The sequence below is a fragment of the Pichia membranifaciens genome (genome assembly GCF_001661235.1).
Source record: "Pichia membranifaciens NRRL Y-2026 unplaced genomic scaffold PICMEscaffold_3, whole genome shotgun sequence".
NCBI classification, from domain to species: Eukaryota; Fungi; Ascomycota; class Pichiomycetes; order Pichiales; family Pichiaceae; genus Pichia; species Pichia membranifaciens.
Window position 1 is genome coordinate 383795 of NW_017566984.1, and position 23035 is coordinate 406829.

Below are 23035 nucleotides of genomic sequence, written 5' to 3' on the forward strand. Positions count from 1 at the left end.
ACCGTTAACATCTCACCAGAACGCACACCAGCCGATGTAGTGCTGGCAGAGGTTCTCCACGCTTGTGGCCTGCTGGATGAGCTTGTCCACCTGCGTCGGCACGTCTAAGCCCTTGAACCGCTTAAAGTCGTTACCGGTCAACTTGTCGTTGATCCGCTTCAACACACACGCCGCACGGGCGTCCCTCACGCCGGCCTTGTATCGCATCGCCATCACCGCCGCCTCCTCCTCGGTGATCTGCCCGTTCCGCAAAAGCTCGACGTAGTTCCCCTCCTGCAACTTGATCGGGAGCCCGGCCTGCTCAATCACCCGCTGGATCGGGAAGTCAAACCCCCAGTTGATCAACGGGTCGTACGCAAACGCTTCCAAAATAGCCATCAACGAATCCTTGTTGTCACGGAGCACTTTCATTACGTTCTCGCTCGTAATCCGGAACGAACCCTCGATCCCACTCACCTCCATCGCATAGCTGAGCATACGGGTAAGTCTGAAAGGTACCTTCTCGGGATACTTGTCACGCATGATGGCAGCCTCAAAACAGTCACCGAAATCAATGTGCACGACTTTCCCGGTGATCCGGTCCATCATCAAGTTCGACGGGTGTCTGTCTCCTAGCCCTAAGATGTACCCGACCATCGACATGACGGCCAAAGACCTCGTGTAGGTGGTACGTCTGTCCAACCACGACTCGGATGATTTCGACTTGAACCACAAAACCTTGTACAGATCCTGTCCTCGTGTTATGTCTAGCGCATACGTGAAAACCTCCACTTTCTCCAACAACGTCAAATTATCGTAATCAGGCGACATCTGTAACATCACCCGATGCTCCACGTCCAAATAGATTTTTCTCGGGTCTCTATATTCCTTGATCAACACATGAAATGTGTCCGAATTCGGAACCCATCCTAACAATCCGGAGGATGGCGAAAGAGGTATGGCGGCATATTTCTGTATATCAACGTGTCTCTTGAAACATTCAGGATCATTTGCCAAAAGTGTGTTCACCAAGCCAAATAACTGCATAACCAAACTATCTTGCCTGATATCCTCATGCGCCTTAAGCACAAAAGTGTACGTCTTACCATCACTACCGTGGATGTGAAGCTTACGTGGCCTTTGTTTTGAAGTAATCACAATGAAAATAGGATCAAACTTCATAATTCGAATAACCTCCTTGCCGGCTTCATATGTACCAGGAATAGCCAACTCTAAATCATGAGCATTCAAAAGTTTAGGTGACACATGTTGCAAGTCCAAATTTTGCAATAAAGGTAGCTGCTTGGATATCCTCCTGAAAATAGTATAGTAAAGATCCCAAGCTTGTGTGATGTATGTAACATCTTTGGTACGCTTGAACTGGTGTAACCAGCCATGGGCATCACTCAAATCTTTACCGAACGCATTTGTAAATGAAATTTCACGTATGGTTTGCGGTCCCTTTTGAATCAGTTCATTCAAAGGATCCAAAATCGAAAACATCTTTTCAACGTCATGCTCATTGAAGTAGGCTCGAGATGCATCTTCTAGAGCTTCATACCACATCTCATGCCATAAAACAGAAACTCTAATTAACTCGTTACTCACCATATCGGCTTGGTCAACTAAGATCGAGGAATGGGCCCTCATTTTATCAATAATTGTTAATGCTGCCTTCTGTCTTGATACACTCTCGGACTTTATGGCAACAGTCAAAGGATAAACCAACGCTTGAGGGTGTGCACGGCCTAGGTCTGATAAAAGACCCAACAAAGAGTGGCTCACAACAGGATCTGGTTGATGAATATGTGAAATTAGCTGTGGAATGACATCTAACCATGTGTCCACCTTAACCATCTGGAGACCTTCTTGCATTGCAGTAGCAACCTCTTCAACCCCACCGAAGTCAAGCCATAGAGTTAGCAACCTAAGAGTATCCTGAAGAGGATTGGAAAAAGATAACGCAATCGAATGAAAAAAACCTTTCACAGCTGGGACAACGTATCTCAAAATCATATTCATATTAATATTATGATGCTGAACATCCATCTTGTTGTCACCTCCGTTGTTTTCTGAAATCCCATTGCCACTAGCATTGCTATTGCCATTAACTATGTAGTTTTGACGATGCTTTGATTGTGGTGATATGACCTCAAAATTAGCTAAAGCCCAGTTATGCCATGCCTTGTACCATTTAGGATCGAAATGAGTGGCCAACAAAAATGAACCCAAAATACTTGGCGCTTCCTTCTCTATCCATGTATCATCCATTGCTATTTTCCATTCACCCTGTTTCAAGTAACATCTTGCTAACAACTTGGTAAACTTTTCAATATCGTCAGTGATGCCAGGAATATTGGTTGGTAAGGGTTGAGTGATTGCTTCATTTTCATTAAGGCCAAGATCACGTGAAAGTTTCGAGGTAAAGTCCACTAAATGGTTCAATGCTTCGGCCTTTTGGCCTCTGGACCACATATACTTCAACTGTGCGTAAACAACATGTGGTGATGCCTTGTTCCCAGGCTTACCAGCAGAGCCTTCATCTAATAATGAGTTCAATGACTTTTCAGCTAATCTCAATCTTCCACTTTTACGACATAAGTTGGCAAATTTGATCCAGATTTCCATATCTTGCTTTGGCTTGACTACCAATGCCCGAGCCTTCAACATTCTTTGCCAGATATCAACATTCTTTTGGCAACCCAATAATCTCTTGTTCCAGGTGTCAATGATATGGATACGCTTGTCACTTCCTTGAGGCAAGCATTTATATTTGATGATTTCTTCCAACTCTGCTAACATTTGAACACGGACAACGACACCATATGCACGGTTATAAGATTCACTCACTAATGCAGTTACCTCTGTCGCAAGCAAATCACGAGCCTTGTTGATCTGCAACGAAGCTTCATCAAAATTGTTGTTGTGTAATGATAAAATTGCATTGAAGAAAGCCTTGTCCGGAGAATCTTTCTTCATGACAGCAATATATGTATCCATTCGTTCCCACTGTCTTAATCCCCAAGCGGCGGCAGCAGCAAGTGGTGCAATAGAACGTTTAATATCAGCGCTACTAGTATCCCACTTTTCTCTTGCTAACATACTTAACGTCTCCCATTCACCAAGTGCATGTAAACAACGCATTTTACCCATTGTAATCTCCGTTGAATTAGGTTCCTCTTTTTCTCTTTCATTATATGCATGCAATGCGTCATCCCACCGTTGCAACTTTTCATACCAAGTTTCCTTCAACTGTAACCCATGATGCTCCTGAGCATACTTCAAAATACCAATGGCGGCGTCAGATTGCTGAAGTTGATTATTGATACTAATTAAAGACTCAATAGTTGGAATTGATGGCTCTTGGATAAACTCAAGTTCCTTGTAATGTAGAGCTTTGGCGTATGCGTGACTTCTTTGGGCATATTGACCCAATGTTTGTATCCTAATTGGTAGGGATTTTTCATCATGCTCCAGAAATTCAGTCAAATTTAACAAGGCTTGATGAATCTCGGGAGAACTGTTTACAGATGAAAGAGCAATGCATAGTGCTTGCGCAAGCTCTCCCTGGTACTGAATGTGTAACTCATTCCAACAACTTGCAAAAGCACAGTTGAAAAGATCCTTGGCTAGTTGTGGATAAACAGATGCCAATGTACTACATGCACGGAGTGCTTGAGATGGCGACTCTTTCAATAAGGCAATGCTCAACTTTCTCATCCATTCTTGCCAGTCTTCTCTTGTCCTTTTCGAGCTGCAATCCCATACTAAGCGTAGCGTTTGGGGATTCACAGACAATTTCTTTTGAGGTTGTTCGGCTTGGATATTATCAGATGTTGTAGTTTCTAAGTCCGGATAAAGAACAACACCTGAGGGTAACTGTCTTCCTTTATTTAACCTGTCCACAAACTGGTCATACAATGGAAATTGTAACTTGCTTTTGATCAAGACAGATGAAACAACCGGAATGAAAACTTTGAAATCAGAGCCCATTTGTAATAGCAATGAACAGATTGTAGTCATCGCAACTGTACGCAAACCTGTTCCACCATATGTACTCAATAGCCTCAATAACGGTTGTATAATTTCTGATGCGTAGTCATTGAGTGGGATAGTACGAGAAAGTCTGCCAACACACTCGATTGCAGCCTTTCTCACATTCACTGAAGCATACTCAAATAATTTGATCAAAGATGGAATTATCATGTATATATAAGGCTCTGAGTTGCTTCCAAATATCACGAAAGCTTTCAAAACTCTTAATGTAGACATGTTTCCGGGAGATAAATCTTTTTCTAACACATTTAAGAATATGTTAATCAAATCTAACATGTACAACTTGAATTCATCCTCCAAAGCTTTAGAGACTCTTTCAATGACACAAATCACTTTTGATTGTAATTTGACATTAGGGAAGAATTCTTGAATCAATTTGAATATTTGGGGTAAATAAGAGCGAATGTTTAGTTTGACAATATCAATCAAATCACATATTTGCTGGAAGTACGTGTTTAACATCGATATGGGACAGTTGTGCATCACTATCTCAAAAGCTGGAATGACTTGATCCAAAAATGGAACACATTTCATTCCTAGGCCACTGAAAATGTTCATGATAGTTTGGGTAACGGCTAAGTGTTGAGCAGCTAAAGAGTTATCTTTCAAAATTTTGATCAATGTTCTGATAACCACTGTAGGGAAGTAATCATCATTAGTTGGAGACTTGCCCTTCATTAAAAGTTCCATATCTATAGGAGGTGCATTTTGTCTCGCAACAGTTTCAGCGTCATGTCCCTTTCTTTCGACTTCCCTATGCTTGTAAGGATCTAGTGCACCCAAAATACCTAGTAGTCTAATTGTATCTCTTCTGACTATGGTTGAAGACTCAGATCTAAGAATGTTGACCAACAATCCCAAAAGCTGAGGGTAATCCAATAATGGTTGTATGACATAACCCGCTGAACCTGCAATCTGACCCAAAGTTTTGAGTGAGGCATCTCTTTTAATTCCAGAATTTTGTTCCTGAAAAGAATCAATCAATATTGGCATGATTTGAGGCACAAATGGCATAATATCTTCACAGCTTACATCTGCTAGACAGCCTATGGTAGTGATTGCAGATGCTGAAACAACTGGTGAAATGTCTGCCGCTTGAGGAAGCAAAGCGTTCATTATTTGCTTAGTATAGGACTTAGTGAGGTCGTCAGTGGAGGAAATCAAAATTCCTAAAAGCACATTTGATTCCTCTTTTATCCTCGTAGTATGACTACCATATTCTAAGTTGGTGATAAGTTGTATCAAAATTTTCCTCAAAGGTGGAACGATGAATGCTGGATTAAAGAAAGTAAGACGTCCAACTACTCTGTAGCTTTGCTTTCGGATCTCAAAATCCTCATCATTGAGAGTCATGAATAGTAGCTTAACGTTTTCGGCTTGGGAAAGGTGGGGATCAAATTTATCGTCCAAGCTTTTGATAACTTCCAGTCTTATTTCGGCCACTGGGTCAGTTATGCATGTAGTGAGTAATTTTTCAAGAACAAAGTCGACACTTTTCAGCGAATGTGCACTTCTTTCATAGCAAATACTACTTCTTCTATAGAGCTCTGCGCATGTAACGGAAGCTTGTAATCTTATTTCTGGGTTTTGATGTGAGATGTAGTGGGTTATCGCATACTGAACGAACTCGGTCAAATCATAATTTTTGAATGCAAAACACCTCAAGGTCTTTAAACCCTGCAATATTATTGTCACATCAGGATCCTCAAAGTATTTGGAGGCAGGAATGTCTGCTAAATGGGGTAACTTCTTGATTGTATTCAGGTTGAACGCATCACCCTCTTTTAATAACATGTCGTACCTGTAGTTATATGCTAGATCCGGGTCAAACAATCTTTCAAAGTCTGGCGATCCAGGGTGACGAAACTCGTAACCCGATAAACAACAACTGACATTATTGATCAATCTGTCATTAATTATAGGCTCTAGTGAAGGTAAATGTTTGCTGAAAATCTTGAGAACACTCAAAACATTATCATTTATGGGAGATTTTAGTAGCAATCTGAGAATTTGATAAGCATTGATGAACTTTGTCATTGGAGGCCCTAAAGCCAGTACTAATTTGGCGAGGCAATAGCAACAAGCCGGTGACAATTCCCGCTGAACTTTAATAGAGCTCTGGGATAGCCCATCCCGGACACTCTCCAGAACAATACCATTAAGATAGTTCACCATGTTATTCTTGGCTTCAGTTGCTATATCACCAATACTCAGAAGAATCATAACCTTATCTTTGCCAACTTTGAGCTGGGAAATATAGTACAATAAGACACGATGCATGTATCTATCGACAAATTTTATCTTATCGTATCTAGCCATTTGTGGAATAATGGTAGTAACTTCCCGACGTACATCTACCGATTTATAGTCTTTTACTCTCATAATAGTTTCATAGATTTCATCTATTTTCGATCCTAGAACGGAAGTGCCTTGGTTAACTAGTTCTCGAAAACATAATAGAGAGCCGTGTATGAATTCTGGTGGACTATTCAAAATCTGTGAATTTTGGGCAGCTGATACGCCGGAGCTATTGTTCATACTACTGCTGGTGGCATTTCCTGCACCATTTATTCCGTTAGCATTGTTTGCGTTGTTGTTGTTGCTGTTGTTGTTTACGTTGTTGTTATTGCTATTGCTGCTGTGTCCATGGCCATGAGCATTGTTACTTGAACCATTTTTCCCATCTGATCCAACAGCTTCAAATCCAGCGGCTTTGAAGACACTGAAAGCCTCACTGTAGAGTTTTGAAAACCAGTAATTGCGCAAATCGTTGTCTCTTTCATATACTATATCCAAGCAGTGGCGCAAACACACAGCGGAGTCTTCTCTGATACTTGATTTCGAGTCTCTCAGCCCAATCCATATGTTGTTGAATATCTGTTTTACGTACTGGTATAGCAAAGCTGGAGAGTTTTCTGCCAAGGAAGAAATAATCAAAATGGCTGCGTGTCGTTTACCCTCTATTTTCTCTGTGATCAACCATTCTAAAGATCTTTTCACTTCGAATTCGACGAAGTCTGCTGTTGTTGAAACTCCGGGAATGGCGAGTTTCCCAATTGTTGCTGTGGCTGCCCTCATAACATTGATATCGTTTGAGGATAGTAACCTCCTTAGGTAATTGGCATAACGGGTGATCATGTTTGAGTTCTCGTCCGCTGAAGCGGAATTCGATGATGTATTACCCGCTAGGTTGTTAGAAGATGCCAATTGAGAAAGCTGGGACTCTTCTGAGGAACGAGAGAGAAGCTCGATCAACGAGTTGATGGCGTCTATGCCGCCCAATTGTTCGTTTGTTTTGGAAGAGTTTGTGAGGTCGAAGATCTTCTTGTTAATGTAGTTGTTGTAGACTGTCATCTGTTCTGTAGACGTGGAATCTCTTGAGATGGAGATGAAGTGGACACGCAAATTCTTGGCAGCCTTCAGACGGCGGATCTCATCGTTCGACTTCAATTCCTGGAAAATCTGGTCCAAGGTGAAGTTCTGCATCTCAACGGACGTACCTGTTGGCAACCCAATAGCGTTGAGCTGTTGGGATTGCGACATGTTTATTTTGGTCAAGGTAGTCGTGTGTATCTATATATGCTTGTTTGTATGTGTGTGTTTCTGTGGTATTTTAAAGAACCTAGGTCTGGCTGCACGGGTTTGCGTTAATACCTCAGTTACATGAGGATGAGATTTGCTGATAGTGCATGCAAATCCAGCATCGAGTCGCCCAGCTGGGGACGCACCGCGATTTGGCACTTCGGGGTGCTGCATTACTCGGGAAGAAAGGCCGGTGGAAGAGGAGGACATGACGGAAGGACAGGGAGGGAGATGAGAAAACTGGTTCGTTATGAGTGTATTAGACAGATAGATATATATTCATAGACTTGATGCTGTTACTTAGTTCATAAAATTCATTCGACAGAAAAAAGAATCGGGGAGAGGAGCAGAGAAAAAGTATGTCAACAAGGGACAGAATCAGGCCGAGACCCTCTTCAACAACTCGTCGTAAAGGGTGACACAGTCGGCAGCAAACTTTCTGATACCTTCGGCCAACTTCTCGGTGCCCATTGCGTCGTCGTTCAAGAGGAATCTGAACTCCGGCTCGTTGTCAATGTAGGAGACCTTCTCGATGTCCAAGGACTTGGCCTTAGCGGCGTCCAAGACCTGAGGCAAGGAGTCCTTGGAGTTGGCGAGCTCCTCCAACAACTTAGGAGAGATGGTCAAGTAGTCACAGCCGGCCAGGGCGGCGATCTCGCCGGTGTTTCTGAAGGAGGCACCCATAACGATGGTGTCGTAGCCGTACTTCTTGTAGTAGTTGAAGATCTGTCTGACAGACAAGACACCCGGGTCGGTCTCGGAGGTGTAGGACTCGCCGGTCTTGGCCTTGTACCAGTCCAAGATTCTGCCCACGAAGGGCGAAATCAAGGTGACCTTGGCCTCCGCACAGGCAACGGCCTGCACAAAGGTGAACAAGAGCGTCAAGTTGCAGTGGATGCCGTGCTTCTCCTCCAATTCCTTGGCGGCCTGGATACCTTCCCAGGTGGAGGCGATCTTGATCAAGACTCTGTCCTTGGAGATGCCCTGCGACTTGTAGAGCTCGATGATCTCCAACGCCTTCTTGATGGTGGCCTCGGTGTTGAACGAGAGTCTGGCGTCGACCTCCGTGGACACTCTGCCCGGAACGATCTTCAAGATCTCCTTACCGAACTCCACCAACAATCTGTCGAGCGCAAGCGAGGCCTGTTCCTCCGGCTTGCTAGACTTGGACTTGGCGTAGTCGATGGCAACGTCGATCAATTTGGCGTACTGCGCCTGCTTCGTGGCAGCCAAGATCAACGAAGGGTTGGTGGTGGCGTCCTGAGGCGTGAATCTGGCAATGGACTCGAAGTCACCGGTGTCGGCAACGACCACGGTGCCTGCGGCCTTCAACTGTTCTAATTGGGATGACATTATGTGTGTGTGTGTGTGTGTGTGTGAGTTAGTGTGTAAGCGTGATTTTGTGTCTTAATAGACCTGTGTGTGTCTTTACAAGTACAGTCTATCGTTCTTTTGGTTGTGCTGCCGCTGCGGGGGGCTATTGTTTCTCTTATGCAAGAGGAACAGCATCAGCTGGCACATCACAGCCGACTCCCGTCTGGACGGCTCTTCCCCGGCTCTGGCCCGCCCGCTGTAGGGCGGGAGCCCCCCGGAAAGGCGAAATCCTCGCCTCGGGGCCCTGTGGGCGGTTCCTGGCCTTTCCCCGGCCGTCTGTCCGGTCTCGCCGGCACCACAGACGTCCGGAGAGCGAGGGAAAAAAGACGTCTTTTAGGCCGATCGACGCAAAACGTCCAATTTTACGCCGATCGACGCGTCGATCGGCGCGTCGATCGGCTTAAAAAGGTTTTCCAATTTAAAATTTGTTACGACGAAGAAAAGTGTCGCGTTGCGACATATTGAAATGTTGTCCGTCCGAAAGGGGACAAGAGCGAGGAGCTGGTGGTTCTCCCTCAGTATTGTTGAGGAGAGCAGGAGAGGTACGGTGAAGGAGGGAGAGAACCAGAAAAGAAGCTGCTGGCTGGCGGCTTGAAGCAGACGCAGGAAGCTGAGCACGGGCGCAATTGGCACAGCAGGTAGCACAGACCGGCCACAGACAGCTCCACAAACACACACACAAACACACACACGTCCACACACACACAATGTCCAGCATAAACACGCCTGCTGTGGTGATGGATAACGGTACCGGGTTCACCAAGTTGGGGTTCGCCGGTAACGACTCGCCCTCCTGGGTGTTCCCGACAGCCATTGCCACGCGGAACCTCTCCACGGGAGGCTCGAAACCCATGGCGCCTTCGAAGCCGTCCTTCTTGTCGTCCGGGTCTGGTGCAGGGGCCGGCGGAGCCGGGTCGATTGGCGGAGGCGCCGGGGCCGGGTCGAAGTCAAACTCGATCCACGGCAACAGAGACATGGCGGATTTGGACTTCTACATCGGCGACTACGCGCTCGAGGCCGCCAAGGGTCCCTCGTACTCGTTGAGCTACCCGATCAGACACGGGCAGATCGAGAACTGGGATCAGATGGAGCGGTTCTGGGAAACGTCGATCTTCAAGTACTTGAAGTGCGAGCCGGAGGACCACTACTTCCTCTTGACCGAGCCTCCGCTCAACCCGCCCGAAAACAGAGAAAACACCGCCGAAATCATGTTTGAGAGCTTCAACTGCGCAGGCCTCTACATCGCCGTCCAGGCCGTGTTGGCTTTGGCCGCCTCCTGGACGAGCAGCAAGGTCGTCGACAGATCGTTGACCGGTACGGTCATCGACTCCGGTGACGGTGTCACCCACGTCATACCGGTCGCCGAAGGGTATGTCATTGGCAGCGCCATCAAAAACATCCCGATTGCCGGTAGAGATATCACAAGCTTCATCCAGACAATGCTCAGAGAGCGTGGCGAGGCAGACTCGTCTTTACGCACAGCAGAACAGATCAAACAGAAGTTCTGCTACGTGTGTCCCGACATCGTCAAGGAGTTCAGGAAATACGACAACGACCCAGAGATGTTTGCCAAGTACGTCCTGGACACGGTGTCCCACAAGAAAATTGAGGTCGACGTCGGTTACGAGAGGTTTTTGGCACCAGAGATCTTCTTTAACCCGGAAATCTGTTCCAGTGACTTCCTCACCCCATTGCCTGTCATTGTCGACCAGGTCATCCAGGCCTCTCCAATTGATGTGCGTAAAAACCTTTACAAAAACATCGTCCTAAGTGGAGGCTCAACAATGTTCAAGGACTTTGGCAGACGTTTGCAGAGAGACTTGAAGACAATGGTGAACGAAAGAGTCGAGGCAAGCGAGAGATTAAGTGGCGCCAAGTCAAGCGGTGTCCAAGTGCAAGTCATATCACATAAGAGACAGAGAAATGCCGTTTGGTTCGGTGGCTCTTTGATGGCCCAGACCTCCGAATTCAAGAGTTACTGTCACACAAAGAGAGACTATGACGAATATGGTCCTAACATTGTCAGAAACTTCTCCCTATTCAGTGTCCCATGATCAAGCAACAACCAGACTCTAGAAAAAATATTCGGTACTCTTTATACTCGACATGTATAAAATCTGTATTATGCCACTGTTTATCGTACAATCCGTATTACGACGTTTTTAGAAAACAAAAGAAAAAGACAACGCCATTGTACACAAATACGTGTTTCTTTTTCCCTCGTTACTCTTTGTTTGTATCGTATATTTGTATTCATCTTACAAACCCAAAACTATAGATGTAATCTATAGAAGTTATTCAACCTCCAAGGAAGAAAAAATAAGAGGATAGTTATGGCTAACTAGTTTTCAGGAACCTTTCTGCTTTCTACCTTCCTCTCTTGGCCCTGCTCCCTCCACATCAGGAAAGGAACAGCATTGGACGCAAAGATTTTTGGAATTGGGCTGGAGGCAATCATCCCTGTCAATGCAGCCAACGCTGGTCTTTGTTCGTACTTGGTGGCAACCCATTGTTGCTGTTCCATTTCGTCAGATCTTGACCATGGCTTAACGGTGTTTTTAGATTCGGACATCTCTATTTACGAATTAACGGAATGAGCGGTATTTTACTAGAGTGATATTTCCAAGCAAAGGTGGAGTACTATTCTACTATCAATTACAAGCAGAAATACTAGTATCAAAGACTAGAAGAAGGGGGGAGAGAGAGAGTAAAAGGAGTAGAAGGAAAGAAAAGAGCAAAAGAAGGCCTTAGAAAGGGCAACGACGAGGCGAAGGGGATTGGGGCAGTGGGGAAACAGGTAATAGAAATTTTCATCCTAAACGTATATCCATGGCGTATACTACTCATTTCTATGTATACATGTATGTATATAAATATAATAGTGTATCATAACATCAATCATAACTTTTCGGTAAGTTCAGGAACGATGGTGAACAGATCTCCAACCAGACCTACGTCGGCGATTTTGAAAATTGGGGATTCTTCGTCCTTATTGATGGCAACAATGACCTTGGAATCCTTCATACCGGCCAAGTGCTGGATCGCCCCGCTGATACCGATAGCAATATAGAGATCTGGTGCAATAATCTTACCGGTTTGCCCCACCTGTAAAGAGTTGTCACAGTATCCGTCATCGACGGCAGCACGTGATGCACCGATAGCAGCACCAAGCTTGGTTGCAAGTGGGTTTAACAAGCTGTCAAAATGCTCCTTGTCCTTCAAAGCACGTCCACCACTGACGACGATTTTGGCAGATGATAAATCCGGTTTATCACTTTTCATTAGTTGTTCACTGACCCAAGTAGTCTTACAATCGGCATCGATCGGTGCTATTTCTTCAATAGGAGCAGCGGAAGCAGACTTTTCCTCAGTGGCAGGGAATGCAGAGCCACGAACAGAAGTCATTACTATCTTATCAGCTGTCTTCACCGTTAGTATGGCATTACCTGCGTAGGTTGGTCTTACAAACGTATTTGGATCAATAACCTTGATGACATCGGAAATTGGTTGGACGTCAAGAACAGCAGCAGCTCTTGGAATGACACCTTTACCCATTGCACTTGCTGCAACAACAAAAGATGAGACGTCTTTAACCTTGTCATTTTCACCCTTTATTAACGAAACAACTAATGGTGCAACTTGCTCTGGTAGATAGTGTTCGTAACGTTCATCGGATTGCACTAAAACTTTTTCAATCCCTTCAAGCTCAGCAACGCTTGGAGCTGCACTTGCAGCATCTGGACCAAGCAGTAACGCAGTAATTGGCTTTTTGATTTCCTTGGCTGCTGTGAGTGCAGACAACGAGCTTGGTGTGACTTTAGAGCCCGAAGTCTCCAAGAGTGCCAACGTGTGTGAGTATCTCTGTACAGCACGTAAAAGCCCGTGGCTCATTGATCTTCTGGAAATGCCAAACATAGTGGGTGCTTATTCTGTGTATACTTTTGTTGTTTTTCGCTTACAACCGAAAAGAAGCTCTTTGACCAAAGGATCTTTCTAGTTACCTTTTCCGAGACGATACACTCTGTTCCTGTCAGAGTCATCACAATCGTGATTTTTCAAATCTGTCTCTTCCTTTCTTTTCCTCGCTATCACGACTAAATTAATCATAGCCGCCTCGGTAAAAGTATGGGGAGAGCATGTGCACGGATGTTCCGCAATGTTACCAGTTCCCTTCCAATCATCGATATTTTCCATTGTAGAGGAAAATGTATCAATACGTTAACATTTATACATTGACGAATCATCATACATATTTATACACATAGGTACACAGACGAATACGCACGCTAATTATTCCACAATAACCGTCCTTTTCTGTAATCTTACATAACTCTTCTTCTTTTGAACATATCGCCGAATTCCGCATCGTTCACCCCGGATATGTCCATCTCCGCGGCATTCAGTGCATCTGAAGCAGAAGCAGTGACGTTAGGCGGTTGGTTTCCCAGACTCATTCCAGCCTGGTGACCGGCAGGAGTGACTCCCGTGACAGCCTCCACAGCGGCTGCTGCCGAAAGGGAATCCCCGACGTCGCCAGGCATTCCTGCATCTGGAGTTAGACCAGGAGACTCCAGCAACGTTGGCGTTAGCAAGTCGTCATGGACATTGGGGATGTTGGCGACATTTAGCTCCATCTCCTGAACCATTTGACCAGCGGACATGGAAGATGCGGAGTTAAGAAGACTGTTACCGTACTTCTTTACAAGCCGAGCCTGTGTAATTCTCCTTTCGTTGAGGGGCGGCAAGTTGGATGACACGAGTTGATCCCCCAGTGGAACCAGCTTGTTTCCACCTTCACTGTTGTTGCTGCTTGGGTTGCCGTTGCTGATGCTGTTATTGGTGGCGTCGGAATTATAATTCTGATTGGTGTTGCTGACATTTCCATTGTTTTCGATGTTAGCAATGTTGTTGGTATTTGCCGTATTAGCAGGAGTGGTATTATTGTTGTTGCTGTTGTTGTTGCTGCTACTGTTGACTGTATCATTGTCAAAAGGTTGTACAGACTTTAAAGCAGGATTTCTTGTCATGCCACCGGAGGGTGTATTTGACGATTCTGGGTTGCTCTGACCGCTGTTGGTTTGGGAAGCTAGCACCAGGGTTTGACCATCAACCGTAGTTTGAGGCAGTTGGGTGGACGATTGCTGTGCTGATAGCTGGACATGTGGTGTCGGTGCTTGGGATGTCAGTGAGGGCATACTCGGATGCTGGTGAATGGGAGGCTGCGGCTGTGTCAATTGCGCTTGGCGGCTGGAAATATCATCATCGGGACTTTTGTTGGTGAAGTTCAACTTCCGGTCCATCTTGTGCTTCTCTAGAATCATGTAAAGGTCGTCCTTGGTAAAAGGCTTTGCTAGGATGTCGGTCATGCCATGATTCAAGTACGTGACGAGATCATTTCTCTGGTAGTTACCGGTCATTGCAATGATCGGGGTATCTTTATCGAAAGACCTGATGACAGAAGTGGCCGAGGCACCATCCAAATTGGGCATGACAATGTCCATTAGGACTAGATCAAACTTCACCTGTTCGACAGCAGAGATGGCACTCAATCCATCCGTGACCACCACTACTGTGCATCCGTATTTCATGAGGAACTTCCTACATAGCTGGATGCAGACGTCATCATCCTCGACAAGCAAGACATGCAATGCCGAGCCTTGCGGCCTGTTCAGTAGTCTGGCCTGCGGGTTCAACGCTGAATTGGTTGGAGTGGGTTTCAGTTCAGGCTCGGCGACCTCCTCCTCTTGCTTGATTTCCACGTCCATCATTTTCCCTCCTGCGAGGCTGTTTTGGCTGCTTCTTCTGTTTGATCCAGTATGCGAATCGCTCAGCTGGTTGTTTTGAGTAGGTGGTGGGGCATTATTAATGGCGGAAGCACTGTGGTTGTTGAAATTGCCCATGTTGTTCAGATGGGGGCCAGTGTTTGTTGCTATTTGGCCGTTGACGGGCGGATGGGCGGCCGGGTGCGGGTTGGCGGCCGAGCTGCTGTTGTGGGTATTGAGAGAGGAGAGTGTGTCGGAGGTGTCGGCTAGGTAGTCCAAGTGCGGGAGCTCTATGGCCGGAAGCTGGACCCCGAGCTGCACCAAGCCCTTGGACAAGATCTGGATGGATCTGGAGAAGGACATGTCAATGTCCTTGGAGGTGAGGAGGTTGGATACCAGGGTGTTGTACTTCTGGTTCAGCTTGTTCAAGGAGACGCTCATGTTGTTGATGCTGGAGTTCAAGGAGACGTTTTCCTTCTCGAGAAAGCTGACGCGGTCCTCCAGCTTGCGGTAGGACGTGATGGGGACGCAGTTGGCGGCAGCGACGGTGTCAGTCTGCTCCTTCTTCGCCGGGACCTTGCGCTTGATGTTTTCCAAGGAGCTCTTGTCGAAGCGGTTGAAGTCCGGGTGCTTGAACTCCCACACGTTTTCCAACTGATATCGCTGTCTGATTTCCTGCGACAGCTTCACCTTGTGGAAGTCGTACTTGTTCAACTGCCTGACAAAGCTGGAGAAGTTGCTGTGCTTGAAGTAGCAGGGGAGCACCTCCTTGGTGAACTCGTTGGTGTCGCTGATCATGAACGAGTCGCCCGAGTCTGTCCAGCGCACGATGCTGCTGAACCGGTTCTCCTCCAACATCTGGAAGAGCTTCTTCACGAAGTCGGTGCTCTGGCCCTGCTGCACGGCAGCGGTCACTGCCGACGACAGCGACCCGCCTGCGTCCGTCGGGGCGGCGGCCTGCTGCGTCTGCAGGTCGACCAGCTCCTGGTCGTCCTGCGTGGCGGCGGCGGCGCCGCCGCCTGGGTGGGTGGGCATCAGCATGGAGGCCATGGGGTTCCCGGAGAGGTCCATCTCAGAGTTAGCGTTTGTCTGTGCCATGGTGTCTCACACTGGTGGCATTGGGGTCTGGAAGGCTGGCGGGGAACGTTGGTGCGGAACAGGCTCTACCTATATACGTCTCGCGTGTGTGTGTGTGTGTGTGTGTGGCAGGCGACGGCGTTGCCGGTGGTCAAACACGAAGCAGGGAGAAGCAGCACGGTGCGGTGTCTCGTGTGTGGAGCCTTGCCTGCTGGGTCTGCACTGTCTGTCCGCCAACGGGCCGCCTGCCGCCCGCCCCGGCCAGGAACAATGACGAACCTTAACACCTGTGCCTGAAACTGCTCCCCGTCTACCTGCCTCTGCCTCCTGCGCCCCGACCACCAGCGTGCGATGCAGCGCCGCCTGCGTCTGCGCCTGCGCCTGCCGCGCAAACACCGTGCCCGCCGTCGCCGACCCACCAGGGATCTGCGCTGACGTGGGCGGTGCGTGGCGCGGGCGCAGCGCTGCGCCGCAGGCGGCATAAAACGTGGCGCGGAAGCGACGCGTCGGTGCGGGCCGCAGCGCAGGGGGTGCCGGATGCAGTAGGTTACCAGGGGTACGCACTATATGGGGTTATACACGGAGAAAAACAAGGCCAAAGGCGGGCAGGGCGGTCATCGGCGGGTGCGCGGGGCGCGTGGGCCAGCGGTCTTGGCAGACTTGCCCATCTTGACCTGAAACTCCACCAGGCCCTGCATCATGTTGGAGTAGACCTTGGGCTTGTAGCACTCGGGCTCCTTCTTGTTGAAGGTGGTGATCAGGTTCTTGAAGGCCGCGTCCTTGGAAGACTTGCTGTGTTTGGTGGCGGGGGTGGCGGGCTTCTTGGTGTCGGGGCGGGGGTCGCGGTCGTCGTGCGTGGACGGGTTGGAGATGGTGGAGATGGTGGAGTTTGTGGAGGTGCTGGAGTGCACGGAGTGCACGGAGTTCCTAGACGCGTGGCTTGGATTTTTGAGCCGCGGGGGAGCGGCAGCGACGGCGACGGCAGCGAAGGAGGTGGCAGCGGAGGAGGAGTGGGTGTGGGGGTGGGGCTTGTGGGCGTGGGGCTTGTGGGCGTGGGGCTTGTGGCTGCGGTAGCTGATGGGCTCCTCGATGAAGTTGTTGGTGAACTTGGTGGTGTTGATGTAGTGCCGCCTGTCGGGGTTGAGCGACACGGACTGGGCTCTCTCGCGCTCGCGCTTCGCGTCGGGGCTGGTCCTCCACACGGATAGTTTGGGGGCGTGGGGCGAGGAGGTGGAGAGCTGCTCGAACTTGATGGCGGTCTTGGTGACCGGGGTGAGCGGGCTGGCGCCAGGGGCAGCAAAGTCCAGCTCCGTGGACGAGGAGATGGACTGAGCGCGGGTGAGGTTGAGGTAGTTGTTGGCCGCGTTCGGGGTGAGGAGGTTTGGAGGCGTGAACATGATGTTGGAGGAGCCAGCAATGGGGGACGGGGTCGACGTGTAGACCGCACAGGTCGGACTGGCGGTGCTGGAGTCGGTCTTGGTGCTCAGGGTGCTGCCGAACGAGCCCATCTGCAGCGGCAGTGGGGGCGGCGGTGGCAACGAGGACTGGTACGTGAGGTTCGGGTGCGAGGTCGAGCTGGCGAGTCTGTTGGAAGACGTGTAGTTTGTCAACTGGTGCTGGCTGTCCTTGTCGTTGGACGCAGTGGTGTCCATGGACACAATGGTCTCCAAGGTCTCGGACGACCCCGGGAGCTGCGAGTACTGGTCAAAGGTGCCGGAGCCGCGGGACGACTTGGACGTGCACGAGCCGTTCGACACGTTGGTGCGCACAGACGCAGACGTGGCAGACGAGTATATGGAGGACGAGGACGGCTTGACCTTGGCAGACTTCAGCCTCGACACGCGCAGCGGCGACTCGAGGAACGAGGGCGACGACGCCAGTGTCATGGTGTCGATGTCGAAGATGGAGTTCATCGAGGGCGACTTCGTGTACGGCGTCGGCGGGTCCGGGTGGGTGTTTCTCGACTTGGCGGCAGCCTGCGCCTTCAAGTTCGGATGCGACCTTGCGTTCGAGAGCCTCGTCCTGCCGTTGCCGCCCACGCTGCCGCCGCTGCCCGGCTTGCTGCGGGTCTTGGTCTGTGTGGGCCGGGCCACCGCCCTCGAGGAGAGGTTCTCAAACGTGTTTCCAACAGCCCTGGCGGCGGCTCTTGCGCTCTCGTGCCTCTGGAGGCTGGCCAGGTTTTTGCTCGAAGACGAGTTTGTCGCCAACACGGCCGCGGTTTGTGCCATCCCGGTGAACAGCTCTGTTTTCGACGGCGATCTCGCCAGTCGTTTCGTGGTGGGCGACTGCGACACGTTCGACGGAAGTCTTTTCACCGACGGCTTCTTGACAAGCTGGTGGTTATGATGCAGACCAGTGCCGTTGCTGTTGCTGTTGCTGTTGTGCGGGTTGTGGAAAGTGTTGTTATTGTTGTTGTTGTTGATGCTGCCAGTGTTTGTCCTGGCGCTTCCGGGTTTGCCAGCTCTGTCCGGTAGAAGCAGAGTTGGCGGAGCGAAGGCTTGGGTGTGATGCTCAAAAAAACGCTCGGTATTCGGGGTGTTGGGAGAGTTCATGTCGTCGATCAAGACGTTTTTGTTGATGAGGCTATCGATTTCCGTCATCAATTGCTCGTCGATGATGTTCGACGCCTCCGGAGAGCCCGGGGAGCTTTTCGTGGAGTGTTGGAAAGGGACGTCATCTGTGGTGAACGAGATGTGATTGTTCATGTGAGTGTATATGTTTTTGTACCAGTTGGTCGTGAGGGGAGCGTTAGCGTTGTCTGGCGAGTCGTCCTGGTTGGTGATATCACTTGCGTAATCATTGCGCTGCGGATGGTCAGTCAAGTACTGGGCGAGTTCGTCCAATTCTTTCGACTCTGCGATTTCGTCCAGAACACTTTTATCTGCGTTGGCATTCATGTTCACCGCCTGGGGCACACCGTTGTTCAACCTGGTTGGCTCGATGGACGACGCCGACTGCGGGCTGTAGTAGAAAGCGTCGTAGTTCTGAAACGCTTCTGGTTCTGTTAGGGTGCGGTTGAAGTTCTGGTTGTGGCTGTGGCTGGGCTGCTGGTCCTCGGTGTAGCTTTTCAGGGTCGTGTTCTCGTCCGTGAACGAAAGCAGCGTGTGCGGGTCTGCATTGAGGATGTCGGTGATATCCAGCAGGTCTGTGTAGTCGGAGGTATCCATGTCTTGCAAGAGGCAACGGTGTCGGGAGGACTGGTCTGATTAACGAAAGTGGTGTTGCAGTGCAAGGACGGGGCCTGTGGTAAAGTGGAATGGTAATTGGGGCACAGCAGAAGGAAACGGGGAGAAGCAGCTGTGCAGGATGGTGCAATGTGGCTTCTTGTGCACACTTCTATTTTTCTCCAGTGTGATAGTGTGTCTTCATGCACGGTACGGGACAAGACGGAGTTCCGGCGTTGGAGGTGACTTTTTATGCCCGGGTACACACCACACCACACTCACTCTCACTTGCGAGGGAAAAAACTAGGCGGGTGGGGGGTAGAGAGTGGGGGGGCAATCACGGAGGGGTTGCAGCGGTAGCGGGTCTCCCTGGAAACAGGCCGGTATATCTATCTGGCTGGCCGGCGGTAGCTGGTGCTGGAGAGCTGATGGAAACTGGCGATCCCAGGTGCAGCAGGCCAGAACCTGTGGGACAATCGCTATTATTAACGCCCGAACAGAAAGTTCGCAACGTGAGAGTGGAATATAGCCGGGCACGAGGGTTTGCGAGCGGACGGCGGCGGCAGATGCTGTTCTGCGTGTAGCGGATACGGCGTGTGACTCTGTCTTTCTCGGCTGGCGGCGGCGCTGGCGGTGACGGTGCTGGTTCTTCCCGTGCAGCCTGCGTCGGATATCTGGCGGTGCCTTTTTTTTTTATCTTTCCACCCTTCTCTAGGTGAAAAACTGTGTCGCAAGTATCCAAGATACGCCTTTTCTTGTCGCCACGGTTGTCTGTGCTTTCCTCGAACCCAGTAGCGGCGTGTTCTCTCCTCCTACCTGTCGTGCACACTCTTCTGCCGCCGCACTTCCCGAAGCCGCCACCCGCCCCGGCAATGGTCCCCCCCCCACGACGCCCACTGCCGTAGTGCCGTCGTGCTGGCTGGGTCCCTGGTGCCTATCGTGCGGTGCGCTGCGCTGCTGGCGCCCGAGGCGATAAGTGGCCGTGGCGGGGATGAAGGCCCGGGCGGTGCGGGGCCCGGAGGCTGGGCGCATGCGTGGCGGGTATGTTACGTAAGCAGAAGGTGGGCGTTTTGGAGCCGGCGAGGGAGAAGGCGAGGGGGCAGGAGGGGAGGTGGTGACGACAAGAGGGACGGAGGGGGGCAAGAAGAGGAGAAGGCAAAGGCACTGGCAGATGGGGTAGCAGGGTGCAGGGCTCGTGGGTAAGAACAGACAGTATCTAAACCACAACGATGTTTGCTTCCCGTTTCTCTATGCTTTCGAAGAGCATGCGTGTCGGCCGCAGCGGTGGACCAGCAGTGGGTTTTGCCCTGCGTGCTCAGCAGCTGCGGTTGCTGTCGGACGAGACGAAAAAGGCGATCGACGAGGCGGTACACTCGGCGCCTGTGGTGCTCTTCATGAAGGGCACGCCGGAGGCGCCTGCGTGCGGGTTCTCGAGGGCAACGATCCAGCTGTTGGGCCAGCAAGGCGTGGACCCGGCGAAGTTTGCGGCGTACAACGTGTTGGAGGACCCGGAGTTGAGACAGGGCATCAAGGAGTACTCGGAGTGGCCGACGATTCCGCAGCTCTACGTGAACGACGAGTTTGTCGGGGGCTGCGACATCATCACGAACATGAGCCAGACGGGCGAGCTGGCCGAGCTGTTGGACGCGGCGCACGCCTTGATTCCGCTTGAGCACGACAAGTAGACCCAAGTGGGGCCCTGAGGGCCTTCTGTATATAAGGACGGGCCGCAGTGCCGCCCCGTCCTCCCCCTTCCCGTCGTTTATACAACCCACTCCATTCTTAACATTTTACTCTAACGCTGTCGTTCTTCGCCTTAAGCTCCGGGAGAGAGCTCCCGCAGCTCCATTAGAAGAACAGACCCGGCGGCAGGCCGGCGGACAACTCCCGCTGGCCCCGCCCCCAGGGCTGGTGCTCGATGTGCGTCCCCCACTGATGAGAAACAGGAACTGGCTCTCCTGCATCCTAATGAAAGGGGACAACCGCGTGCAGAAAGTAGGTTCGGCCTTCACGTACTTCTATAAAGGCGGGCAGTATACAGAAGGGCAGTCTTCTCCCAGGGCTTAGAGCTCCTCGATCTTCCGGGCGCCTGGGGCCCCGGTTGACTTGTCGAACGCCTTCTGGAAGTCGTCCATGAGCCGCATGGTGCTGCCAAGGAAGTTCGAACTGAACGACTGGCTCATCTCCTTCCAGTTCACCCGCTTGAAGCTCGGCGACTTCACCGCCCTGCTGCATGCGTGCTGGAACAGCCACTCCCCCAGCTGGAGGTACCGCTTCACAAACGAAATGGCGTTCTCCGTGTGCGCCACGCTGTGGGGCGAAAGCTCGTAGCCCGTCACAAGCTTGATCCCGGCAAGCACCATCGACGCAAGCACAAGGTCAACTCCGACATGGAATAAGTATCCTGGCGAAAGAAACTGCACAACAAAAGTATCCCCGGCGGCTCGTGCCGTGGGTTTGACGTGCTTCATGTCAGTATTCCGTTCCTCGCTCTTCGCTTCTCTTTCTCCCTCAACATCGACTCGGTACATACCCCCATTGTTTCTTCTGTCAGCTTTACTCGGGGAAGCCTGTTCTGTTGCTCCGTTCATCTCCCATTCCTCCCGTCGTGACACCACCCTCTCTATCTTATCTTCCCACTATCCTCTGTCCCTGTCTCCCTCACTCTGTTTCCCTCTGCTTCGCTCGCGAGAATCGCAAATCCACAACTGAGCGCACAGCCTGGAAAACAGAATGGCTTGTCTGTTGTCTTCATGATCCTTCGGCCGTCGTTCCTGTCTGGAGCTCCGCATGAACGACTCTAGGGACCACGTAAGCGACTCTACCACTGAGAACATGGCATCCTCTGCAGCATCGACCAGCTCTTCGGCAGGCGCATTGGCGCTGTCTTCGTCCATCACCTCGCTCCCGTCGATCTCAACACCCCTAAATGACACGGTGATGGGAACACTACATCCGGTAAAGTTGTTCTCCCTCTCCTCTTCATCCAGTTTGCCGACCGCAGCCTCTCCACAAGTTCCTTACACAAGCGTATCGCACAATCCGCAAGGGTCTTTCTTTATCACCACCTCGCCAAACGGATCCCTCCAACTTTTCGACTCGCTCCGTGCACGGTCCTTCAAGACCACCTACTCAAAGAAATATGGGTGTTCAAACGCCATCTTCACCCTACGAACAGCAACACACTCAGTGCCAACTTCGTGTGTAATTGCCTCAACCATACCAGCGAGCTCGGACGACGCAGCAAACAACGCTCTCCGATTTTTAGACCTCAACACAAACTCCTTCATCAGATACTTCCAGGCACACACTAAGCAGGTCACCTCCACAGTGTCTTCACCTTCCTCTGCGTTCGGTCTCGATGCATTCTACTCCGCATCTGCAGACGGTACAGTTAGAGCATGGGACTCAAGATCAGATAAATGCTACGCGTGTTTGGCGAACATGGGCGACAGCCCTATAATCGCATTAGACAGATCTGGTACTATTCTTGCTATATGGCATCAGAATAAGTCAACAGTGTATCTGGTTCCCCTAGAGTCTTTCCCCATCGGCATCATTGGCAAAATCGAAGTGGCGAACTGCCCTTCGGAAAGAATAGAGAAAATTGTTTGGGCAGATAAAGGCTTGCTCATTCTAGATCCGCCAGGTCATGATAAAATTGTCATCGATACCATTAAACTTGGCGTTGCAGGAACATTGTCTGGGGTAACCCCATTTGCTATCTCTTCTCAAAGCGATGACGCTGCCAGGAGTGGAAGCGTGGATGTAACACCAGATGGGTGTTGGTGCCTTTCTGGAAGTGGAGACGGCTCGACTTTAGCATGGAACTTAAGTGCGTTTTTTGGCACTGGCGGAAGAATACCACCGGTTCATCCGATAAGGATAGCCAACGACGAATTGATAAGCAAGCAAATTGTCCCAAGAATATTGACCATCAATCCAAAGCTTGGAAGTGTTGTTACAGGTGACACCGAGATCGTCATCAGTATTTTCAACAAGGACGAATAGGTTATACAGTATAGTAGATTCATATGTACA

The 23035-nt window shown here is 49.9% G+C and overlaps 10 protein-coding genes across 10 annotated transcripts; 3 read left to right on the forward strand and 7 right to left on the reverse strand.

Annotated features, from left to right (window-relative positions):
• Positions 1–12: 12 nt before the first annotated feature.
• Positions 13–7521, reverse strand: PICMEDRAFT_33858 (hypothetical protein; the record flags this gene model as incomplete). Its single annotated transcript, XM_019162849.1, has 4 exons — positions 13–5765; positions 5814–6531; positions 6757–7190; positions 7272–7521. 4 exons carry the CDS (start codon positions 7519–7521, stop codon positions 13–15), a joined length of 7155 nt encoding a protein of 2384 aa, XP_019017485.1.
• Positions 7522–7840: 319 nt separating this feature from the next.
• Positions 7841–9033, reverse strand: PICMEDRAFT_16266 (hypothetical protein). The gene has a single exon (XM_019161142.1). It carries the CDS (start codon positions 8968–8970, stop codon positions 7996–7998), a length of 975 nt encoding a protein of 324 aa, XP_019017486.1. The 5' UTR covers positions 8971–9033; the 3' UTR covers positions 7841–7995.
• Positions 9034–9595: 562 nt separating this feature from the next.
• On the forward strand, positions 9596–11152 carry PICMEDRAFT_16267 (hypothetical protein). Its single transcript, XM_019161143.1, has one exon. It carries the CDS (start codon positions 9699–9701, stop codon positions 11043–11045), a length of 1347 nt encoding a protein of 448 aa, XP_019017487.1. The 5' UTR covers positions 9596–9698; the 3' UTR covers positions 11046–11152.
• Positions 11153–11889: 737 nt separating this feature from the next.
• On the reverse strand, positions 11890–12882 carry PICMEDRAFT_33630 (hypothetical protein; the record flags this gene model as incomplete). The annotated part of the gene is made up of 1 exon (XM_019162832.1): positions 11890–12882. The coding sequence occupies one exon, from the start codon at positions 12880–12882 to the stop codon at positions 11890–11892; it is 993 nt and encodes a 330-aa protein (XP_019017488.1).
• A 327-nt stretch (positions 12883–13209) lies between these two features.
• PICMEDRAFT_16269 (hypothetical protein) lies at positions 13210–16045 on the reverse strand. The gene has a single exon (XM_019161144.1). The coding sequence runs from the start codon at positions 15849–15851 to the stop codon at positions 13314–13316; it is 2538 nt and encodes an 845-aa protein (XP_019017489.1). The 5' UTR covers positions 15852–16045; the 3' UTR covers positions 13210–13313.
• Positions 16046–16055: 10 nt separating this feature from the next.
• Positions 16056–19097, reverse strand: PICMEDRAFT_129016 (hypothetical protein). The gene is made up of 2 exons (XM_019159984.1): positions 16299–19097; positions 16056–16193 (listed from the first exon to the last, which is right to left on the reverse strand). Exon 1 carries the CDS (start codon positions 18995–18997, stop codon positions 16445–16447), a length of 2553 nt encoding a protein of 850 aa, XP_019017490.1. The 5' UTR covers positions 18998–19097; the 3' UTR covers positions 16056–16193; positions 16299–16444.
• Positions 19098–19642: 545 nt separating this feature from the next.
• Positions 19643–20125, reverse strand: PICMEDRAFT_129048 (hypothetical protein). The gene has a single exon (XM_019159985.1). The coding sequence runs from the start codon at positions 20024–20026 to the stop codon at positions 19706–19708; it is 321 nt and encodes a 106-aa protein (XP_019017491.1). The 5' UTR covers positions 20027–20125; the 3' UTR covers positions 19643–19705.
• Positions 20126–20223: 98 nt separating this feature from the next.
• On the forward strand, positions 20224–20679 carry PICMEDRAFT_72455 (hypothetical protein; the record flags this gene model as incomplete). Its single annotated transcript, XM_019164202.1, has 1 exon — positions 20224–20679. The coding sequence occupies one exon, from the start codon at positions 20224–20226 to the stop codon at positions 20677–20679; it is 456 nt and encodes a 151-aa protein (XP_019017492.1).
• Positions 20680–21057: 378 nt separating this feature from the next.
• On the reverse strand, positions 21058–21465 carry PICMEDRAFT_72456 (hypothetical protein; the record flags this gene model as incomplete). The annotated part of the gene is made up of 1 exon (XM_019164203.1): positions 21058–21465. The coding sequence occupies one exon, from the start codon at positions 21463–21465 to the stop codon at positions 21058–21060; it is 408 nt and encodes a 135-aa protein (XP_019017493.1).
• A 319-nt stretch (positions 21466–21784) lies between these two features.
• PICMEDRAFT_72457 (hypothetical protein) lies at positions 21785–23005 on the forward strand (the record flags this gene model as incomplete). The annotated part of the gene is made up of 1 exon (XM_019164204.1): positions 21785–23005. One exon carries the CDS (start codon positions 21785–21787, stop codon positions 23003–23005), a length of 1221 nt encoding a protein of 406 aa, XP_019017494.1.
• Between the last annotated feature and the right edge of the window lie 30 nt (positions 23006–23035).